The 13,797-nt window shown below is 36.2% G+C and overlaps 1 protein-coding gene across 1 annotated transcript; it reads left to right on the top strand.

The window, feature by feature from the left end:
* Nucleotides 1–230: 230 nt before the first annotated feature.
* On the top strand, nucleotides 231–1,335 carry LOC149401915 (C2H2 and C2HC zinc fingers superfamily protein). Its single transcript, XM_089609608.1, has one exon. It carries the CDS (start codon nucleotides 424–426, stop codon nucleotides 1,063–1,065), a length of 642 nt encoding a protein of 213 aa, XP_089465734.1. The 5' UTR covers nucleotides 231–423; the 3' UTR covers nucleotides 1,066–1,335.
* Nucleotides 1,336–13,797: the final 12,462 nt, after the last annotated feature.

Raw genomic sequence — 13,797 nt, 5'->3', positions numbered from 1 at the left:
TACAGCCCCTCCTACTAAACCATCGGCGTATTAATGAAGTCACTATTGATTCAGCTACATTTCAAACTTCCCAAATCGGAGAGATTGGAAGTTGGCGAGACAAAAGTGCAAAATCCCATGGGACCCACAACACAGACACATACATACCAACAGTTCTCTTTCGCTCCCTTGGGTCGTGTTCCCATGTTTTTGACACTCACAACAACCAACTCTCTCTCTCTCTCTCTCTCTCATTGGGATATCCGCAACCATCTCTCTCTCTCTTATAACACACTTCAATTATATACAAACTATATGTTCAAGCCTTCAAGGTGTATAAATACCCCCAAACACATGCACAAACTCTCTTATACAAACTAACAACAATAAACATCACTTCTCTCTCTCTCTCTCTCTTTCTCAACAAAAAAAAAAAAGATTAATATGGCCGAACCTTGTAACACAAGTAGCAGCAGTGGCTCCACAACCACGCGCTTAAAGCTGTTCGGCTTCAACGTCGGTTCAGACTCACAAAACGGCTTCGAAAACGAGCATCAATTATGCTCCTCCTCCGCCGACGAAGATCCCCGCTCCGTCTCGCCTGACTCCGGCGCCGGCGGCGGAGGAGGAGAGAGGAAGTACGAGTGCCAGTACTGCTTCCGCGAGTTCGCCAACTCGCAGGCCCTGGGCGGTCACCAGAACGCGCACAAGAAGGAGAGGCAGCAGCTGAAGAGAGCGCAGCTGCACGCCACGCGCGCCGCTTCCTACGCGCGCAACCCCATCGTGTCGGCCTTCGCTCCGCCGCCGCACCTCCTCGCTCCGGCCTCCGCCGTGCCCTCCTGGGTCTACCTCCCGCGGGCCCCACCTCCCTTCCACGTCACCCACGGCTGCGTTTTCCCCTCCTCCGCCCCCGGGCCCACCCCGCTCGACCACCACCACTACGTCATGCCAGGTCATCACAATTCTCAGCAACCCCGGGCCCACCACCACATCCACGTCAGAGGCCCGCCCGAGGAACAGCCCTCCCTCAGCCGATTCTCCGGATCGGACGGTGGGCCCGACCTTGACTTGCACCTCAGCCTCTGATGTTATTAGACTTTTTGTAAGTTTCTCAAAGGAAGTGACACGTGGCACATGTATGAGCTCGGTTGAGGAGCGGAGCGGATGATCTTTTGTACATTTTCCAAATTAATTATTAATTGATTTTTTTTGTTTTTTTCTTCTTCTTCTTTGTTTCCCGAAAGAGGGTTAACTTAACTGGGGTAAGTTTTATTACTTGTACATTACATCAACATCTTTTTCTTAATGCTAATTTTTTTTCACACTCATGTTATTAGATCTGGTAAAACTAATTTGTTTTTGTTGAACGGACAAATAATTTCAAGTATGTTTACGCTTTCATAATTTGATATTGATTATCACTTTTAGAGAGTTTTAAAAAGCAAACCATAAACATGTTAATCAACTATTGTATGGAAATGGATATTGAAATCAAACAAAATCAAGGAGTTGCAGAAATCAACTTAATCTTGAATCATCCTCGTTCCTCGTTGTAGCTGTTTTATTTTTATGTTTATCTTTTCTAGCTATCTTAACCCTAATATTAACTTTTCTTTTTGTCAATGTAGGGCTTAGAGTCACACACACACACATATATATATATATATATTAATATGTATGTATATATATATTAATATGTATGTATATATAATATTGACATTGACAGATCTAGGACAGTTTTCTTTTATATTCATATAATGTTGCAACATTCCACTAATTTTTGTGATTGAGCTATACGTCGAACAGATCAAATGTAAAGCATCAATTAAGTTATGTACCCTTTGAGAGCAAAGAAAGACACATTTCTATTACGTCATGCATGATTTAAATCTACACATACCTTAATGCAAACCAGCTACGTTCTGTTAATAAACTAATTTGTAGTGCTTTTAAATTTGTACTTTAAGAGTTAATAAGGTTTACAGTGGGGTTAGGCAGATATCATATATGATCATTATATCTGTGTACGCGCGCGAGCGGGGGTGTGATTATCAAATATGTGCAATATAGTGGATAAATAAAAATTCTTATATCGTTAATTTGTGAACTACACTTTAAACTGATACTCAAGCTCCTTTTTATGATTTTGTAATGCGCAATTGACATTTGATAAATTGGGCTGGTTGCTATTTTTTTAAATAAGAAAAATAATAATAAACGTCTTGACAGATTAATTTTGCAATATTTGGGTCTTGATTAAAAGTTCTTACATATTAAATTCAAAAAGTGATGCGCAAAGTCCCAAAACCTCGATTGCTCTAGCCTTTATAGTTAAACATACACACGAGTTATAAGGGTTTTTTTTTTTTTTTTTTTTTAATATTTTTTAAGGGAACGCTAATAAGTATCAAAGTATGTAATTCATTTTCTATGATGAGTTGATTTTCAGTTTGTTAAACATTGTCTGCGTAAGAACTTCTACGAATATATTTTTTACGCGTGAATGAGTATGAAAACCCTCATTTGTCTTCTAGAGACATTGACCACTGTAAAAGAGACATTCTGCCCTTGATGATCTTTTGAAGTATTCATTCATACATTCCATGTGCTCAGACGTGTAAGACTAGCATACTGAAAACATAGTGTGTAATGTATATATGTGTATATACTCTATCTTGTTCATTCATTGATCTGTAAGTGATAAAGTTTGGGTTGGTAATTTGTTATTGATGTTCATGATGGTTTGTAATGGAAAGGAACAAACACTTAGTTGAGTGTTGCGGTGGAAATTAGTGGATCTCATATTCAAGGGAGCTTGAGTTGTAATTCATAGGCAGTAATAAGAAAATGGACTTGAACCGGTGATCATTCATATAACACTGTGGTGTACGATGACGACTTCTCGTATAGCGAATTTCATTTTCATTGCGCAAACTGCCCCTCAGACTATGTGACATTGCACCGAATTGGGTTAACAATTGCTTATGTAAATTTCTTTACGCACTGATTTATATTATTTATCTATTGCGTCATAACAAACAGTCACACTCATTGCTCCCTGACATATTGTCTTTGTCTAACCAGAATTTTAATTTTTATAATTAAATATAAAAGAATTATAAAACTTTTAAACTTGTTAAGTAAACAAAAATGTAGATATACCCAATGATAATCTTACACCGACTAAAATAAGTAGGGAGAGGTAGCCAAGTAGCATAATAACCCATTAATCTCTTTTAAAATACTAGTCTAAGTATCATTTAATTAAAAAATGGCGTTGAAGTATATTAGTCTTCTTAATTTTGGTCATTGAGGTATATTACTAAATAGCCATAGTTTTACTATTTTTAAGTGAATAGTCACTTATTAGTTAGGGCAATTGGCGGCATAAATACCTCAACATTTCGAGTTTATACACTTTAATACCACATCTTTTTTTTCGCAGCTAAAATACCTGACGTTGGTTATTAGCACCATCGTTAAGTTGAAAACGTGAACTGCCGACGTGAACTCTGAAAAATGAATTAAAGCGTGAACTAAAATGAATTAAAATTTGAAAATGATGTAAAATAAAAACCCACAAAATAAAACCCCAATCCAAGTACCCCAAATTTGAAATAAAACCCCTGAAACGTAAAAACCCAAATTGTTTCTTCTTCGTTGTGGTTTGTTCATCCTCGGCGTCTTCTTCACATCGCCCACGATCTGTTGTAATGGCTGAACATCAACAAGGGAATGACGACGATGATTTCGACCTGGAAGAGGAAGAGTATAACGACGAAGGAGAGCATGAAGACGACTTGCAGAACACGAAAACGAATCCTGAACATTGGTGGTATGTGGTGAATGCGGTTTGCACTGATGTACAGGGAGGCGATGATGACTCTGATTGAGTTATGTCTGGCAACGATCTCGTGAGCTTGTGTAGCGACGTGGACGAGCCATCAAACAAGACGTGCTGGAGCGAGTACAACCCGCGGTAAAGCTCGACGAACTTTGAGTTCAAGCTAGGTATGGGTTTTCCTTCTATGGACCATCTGATGACAATTTTGATAGAACAATTCATAAAGGGTGATCGAGAGTTTGAATATGTCTTCAACGACCAAACAAGACTTAGAGCCAAATGTTGAGGGCTGGGCTGTAAGTGGGTGCTTTATGCAAAAGTTCAGAATTCAGACAATAGGACAGTAAGGATTAATACTCTTGTCGATAAGCATAATTGTGGTATTGTTTTTGACAACAAACATGTGGCAAGTCCATGGCTGTCGAAGCACTTTATGGAGCAGTTCAGACTGAATCCAAGTATGTATTACCAGAGTTTCAGAGAAATGACTTCGTCGATGAAATTCAGCAATGTGTCGAAGAGTACATTCTGCAGGGCCAATAAGAAAGCCAAAGAGCTATTGGAGGGGTCAATCAAAGATCAATATGCGATCTTGGACGATTATTGCAAGCAATTGACAGCCACAAATCCAGGTACCACTGCTGTGCTGAAAACTAGATTCATAGGTGGCAAAAGAATATTTGAACGAGTGTACATCAGTTTGAAAAGCATGTAAAAATGGTTTTAACAAAGGTTGTCGGCTGATACTAGGATTTGATGAATTTTTTTTAAAGGATATTCTAAGGGAATGATATTGGCTGCTGTTGGGGTTGATGCAAACAATTCTCAATATCCGGTGTCATGGGCAGTGGTTGAGAAGGAAAATATTGCAACTTGGAAGTGGTTTATGAAGTTGTTGTTTGAAGATCTTTAGATAGAGAATCTTAAGAGGTTTACCTTGATATCCGACAGACAAAATGGGCTAGAAATTGCAGTAGCAGAAATTTTCCCCGGTACCGAAGTTAGATTCTGCGTGAGACATCTTCACGCAAACTTCAAGCAACAACACAGTGATCTTCTTCTCAAACAGATGCTTTGGTCTTGTGCGATAGCGACTACATCGGCTGAGTTTACACAACGAATGATGGAGCTGAAGAATGAGGATGAGAAGGCATATGATTGGCTTGTTAAGAAAAGCCCGAGAGAATGGAGCAAATCACATTTCAGAGTTGATGTGAAATGTGATATGTTGGTCAATAACTTGTGTGAAAGCTTCAACTTGGCTATAATGGCTGCCAGAGACAAACTGATAGTGACGCTACTTGAGAAGATCCGATTTTGGATGATGTGTCGTTTCACAAACAAGCGAAATGAGGTTGAGAAGTGGCTGCAGCCAGTTGGAAAGATGATCATAACATTAATTGAGAAGCACAAACGAGTAGCTAGTCGCTGCCAAACTACTCTAGTTGGGAATGCAAAATTTCAGGTATTATCCTATCCGATTAATGAAAAATTTCATTAATTGAGAAGCATTAACTGTAGGTTATATTTCTGGATAATTATAGGTTATCTTTGCTGTTATACATGTTTCATAAAATAATTTATGGATAATTGTAGGTTATATTTCGTGGAGCAGAGTCATTTGTTGTTGACTTAAGGAACAAGTTATGCACTTGTAGGGGCTTTGAGTTAAGTGGAATACCTTGTCCACATGCTCTTGCTTGTATATGGGCAAGCGGACTTAATTTCACAGACTACATTGACGACTGGTACAAAAAAGAGGCACAAATTGCTGCTTACAGTGGTATAATTGAGCCGATGACGAATCCGGACAAGTGGCCTCAGCCTGGCTTGAACCCAATTCAGCCTCCACCTGACATTTCATTACCTGGCAAACCTAAGAAAAAAAAAAAAGAAATCGGAGCAACGATGAACCTGCACCGGAGTTTGGACCAAATCCAGTTCATGGAACAAAAGCCTCAAAGAAAGGTGTTATCATGCATTGCAGTAAATGCAAGCAAGCAGGGCACACGAAAAACACTTATCACAATCCACCTGTTGTCGAGGTAAGGATTTTATTCTAAATGGATTTTATTCATTGGTTGGTGATTAAGGATTCTTTTATTGTGTCGAATTAGCATAAAGTTTGGGGCATTAGCATAAAGTTTCAGTCTTTGTGAAATCCTTACTGGGTTTTTGTTAGCATAAATATTGCATTAGCATAAATTCTTTTTTTGCTAGGTCAATTTGAAGTTTCTCGGTTTTTGTAAAATCCTTACTGGGTTTGAAAAGAATATATTGTATTGTAATGGCTCAAATAAGAGTAATGTTACAGTTATTTTGGTACTATAATGGTATTGTAATGGCTCAACCAAGATATGAATGACAAAGATGAATGGGATGTTATGGATATTTTGGTACCGTTATTTTGGTACTGTTAATGGCTGATGTTATTTTGGTATTGTAATGGCTCAGCCAAGTTAAGCTTCATTTTATTTCATACCATAACAGATCTAAACACAACCAAAAAGCTTCATTATATTTCATACCATACCAACTCTAATTACAACCAAAAAGAGCCATAACCACCATCTGAAAATAGCCACAATTCAAGTCAATCTTACGGCCAGGACCGAGAAAGACAACCAGAATTCAAGCCACAATTACAACCAAAATAACAAAAAACCATAATATAGCACCAAACCAGAATACAGCAACAACTACTATAGCCATAACAACCATCTGAAAATAGCCAAAAAGATCCATACCATTTTAGCCATAACCGACCCTAAGTACAACCACAATTCAAGTCAATATTACAGCCAAAATAACAACAACAACGACAATGAAAACAACCATTAAAATCGTATCGACGACTGCTCTCCACTGACATGTTCGACACACTCCAATCTTCAATTCCTCAGTTTTCACAATCTCATCATACATTCTAAATTTCCTAATCTCATCTTCTAGCTGATTGACTCGTCTGAGCAATCCTGAGATTATTTCTTTTGATCTTTCGCACATTTCCATGTCAATCCATCTAAAGAATTTACACCCTCCTTCATACTGAAATGAAAAAAAAAAAAAAAATCAACAAAGTTGAAACAATTGCAAAACTCACATTTTTTTTGTCGCAAGTCATAAATCTTCGATCGGGGTTTAAATCCGTCCAAGAGGTCTTCTCAACTGATTGTACTGCACAGTAGCACAACTCATCATGAACACGTAACGAGCCTCGACAAATACGACTACCTGAGTTCGAACGAGATGAGCTTCAACGCCCACTTGCAGACGAATACTCGTCTTCCATTACAACCGACAGTCGACGATGTGAAGAAGAAGACGAGAACGAACAAGCGAAAAAGGGCAAGCGAAATGAGATTCAATTTCTAGTTTAGGGTTTTGAGGCTTTTATTTCGAATTTGGGGTTTCTCAATTTTGGGGTTTTATTTCGAATTTGGGGCTTTTTATTTTACATCGTTTTCAAATTTTAATTCATTTTTTCTGCCAATTTATTCACTTGTGAGAGTCCACGTCGGCAGTTCACGTTTTCAACTTAACGATGGTGCTAATAACCAACGTCAGGTATTTTAGCCGTGAAAAAAAAATGTGGTATTAAAGTGTATAAACTCGAAATGTTGAGGTATTTATGCCGCCAATTGCCCTATTAATTATCACCTCATCAAGTGTGGATAGGAAAACTAATTTCCCCTTCTTAAATTCAATTAAATAAAAATAATAACAAAAAAAATTCAGGTTTGGTTACTAAGAGGTACACAATCAATAATACACAAAATATTTTTCTTTACATCTTAAATGAGAGATTTGTGGAATTAAATATAAATAGTTGATTGACCAATTAAATACTGTATATTAACAAACATGGTAACAAAGAAAAACGCAGTTTTGTGGTTCCTATCTTGATTTAATGTTAATTTCACACCTATTTTCATCGTGAGGTCTTGAGTTCAATCTCAATAAGCTGCAAAAATGCATGTCTTCTTATATAAGTGGAGCTTTATTCTCTTTCAGCTTAATGCCTTTAAATATATCATGTAACATTGGTCAGTAGTGTTACATTTGAAAAGAAAAAACACACACACACGCACGTTTTTATTGATTTAAAAAAAAAAATCTAAATCAATTCAAACTATCCAAATCAGAAACAAAACCAAAATTTTTTATAGTTCTTTATTAGTTCTTTATGCTTTTAAAAAAAAAAAAAAATAGAGTTTTTGCTTTGTATTTGAATTCTTTTAGTTTTTTTTTTATCTCAGTTAAATTTTTAGATTAGATCATATTCATATGTTTGTTGTTCATTTCTTATTATATTATAGTATATGCTTGTTAAATTATAAAGATATTCAACTTATTTATTTTTAAAATAAAAAATAATTATGTTTATAAACATAAAAAAAAAAGAGCTAGCATTGTATGAAAGATGGTCATTTGTAAACAAACAAGCAATTAAACAAACACCTATGTTTATTAATAATAAAAAAAAATTAAAACGTACTATCAATGTATTTTTTAGAACAAAGAAAATATAAATTTGTGTTTACATATCCAGAGGATATTTTTTTTTTTTTTAAGGTTTACAACTACTGCTATGAAAAGAAAACAAGCAAATAAAAAAGGAACAAAAATGTGTGAGATGATGGTAAAAAAATTGAATCATAAAAAGAAATGATAAAATAGTAAAATTAACCAATAAAACATACCTAAAATGTTTACAATGCTAGTTAATTAAATATATTATTCCGTAGTAGATTAAATTTATTATGCGGGTGATTTAATTTAATTAAAAAGTTTAATAAATCATCGAATGAACTATAAGAAACATAAAACAAAGCCATTATAGATAGAAACGAAATTCTTGAACCTGCACAAGAATTTCTATAAATGAAATAATCAACTATATCAAATTGAGGGGAAAAAAAACTATCCAAATGATAAATTAATTTACTATTACAAAAAAAAAGACTATACTCTAAGAATTGGAAGTTGAATCTGTGAGAAACCATTACAGAATAATATGAATTGCTAAGAGAATGAACCTACAAATGAAAATTTTCATTTAACCACCAAAACATGAAGAAAAAAAAAAACCTTATATCTTAATAGTAAATTAATTTATTAGGCAGATAATTTTGATTAATTTGAAAAACCAGAAGGTGGCCATGACAAAGAGAAACAAAATCCTAAATAATAAAAAAAAAAAAACCTCTAAAATAGTTTTTGTTCTAAATGCTGTCATAAACTATGTCAAGTAGATGAAAAATAAGAAAACTCTCCGAATGGTAAATTAGTTGGCTATCCTGGTAAGTCTAATTACCAAAAACTAACAACTCGAGAACTGGAAGCAATATCTGACAATCTAATACAGAATGATTAAAAAAGATCGTGGAATGAAGTTGCTAAAGAAACATTCCAGTTAAACAGTGTAAATAATAAACATAGGATTTTGGTAATATATATATATATATAAACGAAAACGAAAAAGTGGAATTGAATGGCGAAAGATGATGATGATAATGATGATGATGATGATGATGATGATTAGAGAAAAATTCTCCTGAACCTGAATATAAGGAAAACTTTGTGATCAAATCATTCTTCTAACTAATATATAACACTATCAGCCAATTATCTTTAATTTTAGATATTAACCAATATAAACCCGCCTTCTTTCTATATTTTTAGGACTCAAGTCCTGTGCGAACGATTGTTTTTATGTTTTTTTTTTTGTAAATCCCCTATAAGTTAAAATTTTTGTTGATATTCTTAAACTTCATAAACCTTTTGAATTGCAAAATAGGAAGAGATACACATTTGAACCATCTTTGTGCTATTTTACGTATAATACTAACCAATATAAACTAATTTATCTATTATATGTAGATCTTAACTCGCGCAAACTCGCCTTTCTTGTTATAATTTAATGAATCAAGGACATAAGAATTTTTGTTCTTTTTTGTAAAAGGTGATATAGCTAAATAATCAATTTATAGTTATGAATTTGCAAAATAGTCGATGTTTGCCTTAATTTAGTGAAATAGCTAAAATGTGAAACAATCTGATTCAAAAAAAATTTTGACTCCAAGATTAATTTTTTTGAAAGTGATAAATTGCTTATAATAATCGTAAAAAAATTTAATCTTAACTGTCAAAAAATTTAATCTTAACTGTCAAAATTTTTTTGAAAACATAAATTTGGCTACTTTACTGAAAAATTGAAACTTTGGCTATTTTGCTAATCAATAAGTTTCAAATGGCTATTTCGTACAATTTTTCCTTTTGTAAAGTGGACAGTCTTTATTTTTATTTTTGTTTAAATATAACAAATTTCAAGAATTTTTAGGTATCGAATACGAAGAGATATGTAAATAAATCAACTTTGTGCCACTTTTAAAATATTATTATGTGTTTATTTGTTTATCTCTAGTAAGTATTTATTTAACAAATGGTATATATTTAAATCGTTTATTAAGTTTCATGGCTACTTGTTAAATATTAACTAAAATTGTCTGTATTGTTAAACTTATTTTAAGGTTACGAGATTAGCTAATGGATCCTTTATTTATATTTGTTGTGGGAATAACTGGCCTCTTCTTGAAAAAGTCAACCAATGACGAAAAATGGGCCGGAAATCATTTTCTCGCTTCAACAAGACCATTAACTGACCAAGAGTCCGCTAGCCTTGAACGAGGCCTTGCCAACTTAAAGGCAAGACCAAGCTCTCCAAGATGAGCGAGGTCTAGCCAAAGGCGAGATCAGACCAGCCAGGGCAAGGTCTTGTTACAACACAGCGAGATCGGGTCTACTCGAAACAAGACCTAATTGTACCACGGCGAGGCCAAAGGATTCCGCCTTTCCCATCTACAAGGTCTCGTCATAACATTGCGAAACGAAGGCAATCCATGCAATCTCTACAAGGCCTCGCCACACTATGGCGAGACCAGGAGTGCCTATACTACCATCCATAAGGCCTCGCTTACCAATGTTGGTCACCCATGTTACCCCTCTGTGAGGTCTCGCAACACCATGTATATAGGGCCTCCGATCTCCACATCGTTGGCCTGTTATCTCACTATAACTCCACATTAGTATGATATTGCCCGCTTTGAGCCCAAGCCAGTACAGTTTTATCTTTGGGCACCTTCCCAAAAGGCCTTATACTAATGGAGTTGGTGGGACTCTTATATCTAATGCAATTCTTGCCTACTATTTCAATGTGGGACTTGGGTTGCTACTCGAAGACACTACTACAAATATGGGCATCAGGTGCGGCTAAAGTCGCACCTGATGCCCACATAGTCGCACCCGATAGTACTACCGGGTGCGACTTTAGGTGCGACTAAGTCGCACCTAAAAGTCCGCAGCTAATACTATTGGGTGCGAACTATTGGGTGCGACACTATTGGGTGCGACTTATCGCACCTGAAGTCGGACCTATTTTTCCGTGGGAACTCAAGAATAAGGCGGGAATTTGACTTTTGGGTGCGACATGTTGCACCCAATGCTCTTCCCGCCAACTTATTGGGTGCGATTAGCCGCACCCAATACTCTTCCCGCCATCGTATTGGGTGCGGCTAGTCGCACTCAATACCATTCCCGCCTTACTATCAGGTGCGACTAGTCGCACCCGATGCCCAATTTATTTTGAAAAAAAATAAAATTTACAAATAAATAGAATTATAATTATAATTAGAAATTAATATTTCATATTAAAATATTTTTAATATACAAACAACTAATACGAGTTTGTTCGCTAATATAAAAATATACAAGTCCTACTATTTTCGTTGTTGCCTATAAAACTTATCGATAGAGGAATTTCCTCTTCCAAATAAGTTGCCTCCGCGGTCACTACTGCTTCCTCCTCGGCCACTGCCGCTACCGCTAGGACGATATCGATAAAACTCCGCAGAACCTGGCGTCACATTATCAGCCATTGTCGCTGATGTCGGCGTAGGCTGAGGATGTGGGCTTGTGGGGGAAGCCTGAGTATGCATCTGTGTAAACGAGAGCATCTGTCGCTGCATCTCTTCCATCCGGATTTGTTGTGCCGCCATTTGAGCTTGTTGTGCTAATTACAATATCATAAACAACTAATTTAATAGAATAGTTTAAACAATTAACCAATTTCAATCTTAATCAAACTAACATTTAAAATTTAAAATTAGTTACATAACCAATTTCATAATTAAGTACAAAGTGTTAACAATTAAACTACAAATTAATTAGTTAACTAAACTAACAACTTATTAACCAATTTGATTTCCATTACAATTTCAATTTCAAAATAATATTTAATCTAAACTTTTACAATTACAATTAATTTCAACTAAACATTAACCTAAGCATATTACTAAACTAATTATAAACACTATATATATTAACAATTATAATTACATTAATTAATACATGTTACTAAACTAATTATAAATACTATATATATTAACAACTATAATTACATTAATTAATACATGTTAACAATCAAAATCAAACTAAACATACTAACAATTTATTTGATTTGAAACGTAAATACTAGACTACTAAACATACTAAACACATATAGAATTTGAAACTAAACATACTAAATTACTAATTAAAATTAATTAATAATTATTAATACTAATTATATATGCTAATTAAAACATACTAAATTACTAATTAAAACATACTAAACCATTTAATTTTTTTTTTCTTCATATATATATATATATATATATAATACTAATTATTAATATATATACACAAAAAATAACCTTAGGCGGAGGAGAGTACCGGCGCGGAGGAGCGAAGGCGGAGGAGAGGACCAGCGCGGAGGAGAGGACCGGCGCGGAGGAGCGGTTGCAGAGGATCGGGGCGGAGGACCGGCGCGGAAGAGCGGCTACGGAGGAATGGACCGACGGAGAAGGAGAAGACCGGTCTGAGGAGGAGCGGCGCGCGGACTTGGACGCTGGAGAAGGCTCGAAAAACTCCCGGTGGTGGCTCGGAGAAGAGAGAGGGAGGAGATGGTGGTGGCTTGGAGAAGAGAGAGGGAGGGAGATGGTGGTGGCTCGAAAAAGAGAGAGGGAGTGAGATATATGGTGGTGGCTCGCAGAGGGAAGGAGAGAGGGAGGGAGAGTCGGAGTTTGAGAGAGAGAGGCTGTGAAGAAGTGAAGAAGATGAAGAAGACGAAGCTGAGTTCATAAACTAACCCTAGTAATCAGGTGTGACAAGTCGCACCTGATACTCAAATAGGTGCGACTAGGCGCACCTAAAAAATGAATAGGTGTGACTAGTCGCACCTGGAAGTAAAAAAAAAAATCTAAAAATTAATTCCACGTCAGACAAATGAAAAAAATGAGGGGGAGAAATTGAGCGCCTAATTTTTTTTAGACTTTCAGGTTCGACTAGTCGCACCTGAAAGTTTTCAAAACTATTGGGTGCGACTAATCGCACCCAATACCACTTAAAATCAGCAAAATTTTTTTCTTTTCTGGAGCCCTTTGGGTGCGACAAGTCGCACCTGATGCCCAATTAAAATCAGCGAAATGTTTTTCTTTTCTGGAGCCCTTTGGGTGCGACAAGTCGCACCTGATGCCCAATTAGGTGCGACTTGTCGCACCTAATACCCTTCCGCACCAGAAAGACTTATTTGTAGTAGTGACAATCCTCTCCTCAAACCAAGAACCACATACACGTGGCCTCCCCTCTAGCGAAATCATCTTGTACCATCGTTTGACGCCAACGGGACACGCCGTCTGACCATCGTCATTGTCAAGAAGACTTTCGGCATAAGGCACTCTCATCGCGAGGTCATCACATTGAGGGCTTCTCCTTCCAAATCACAAATGCAGCCCAAACTCCCAGTGCTCCTAAAATTTTGGCTCTGATACCATTTGTAGTGCCTTTGTTCTCCACCACATTAGGCTGTCACATCACCATAACTCAACATTAGTATGATATTGTCCGCTTTCGACCCAAGCCCGCACGATTTGTTG

The sequence above is a fragment of the Urtica dioica genome, chromosome 3 (assembly GCF_054948205.1).
Source record: "Urtica dioica subsp. dioica isolate 48M chromosome 3, U.dioica_male_clone48M_v1_H2, whole genome shotgun sequence".
NCBI classification, from domain to species: Eukaryota; Viridiplantae; Streptophyta; class Magnoliopsida; order Rosales; family Urticaceae; genus Urtica; species Urtica dioica.
This window is presented reverse-complemented; position numbering and strand designations above follow the sequence as displayed.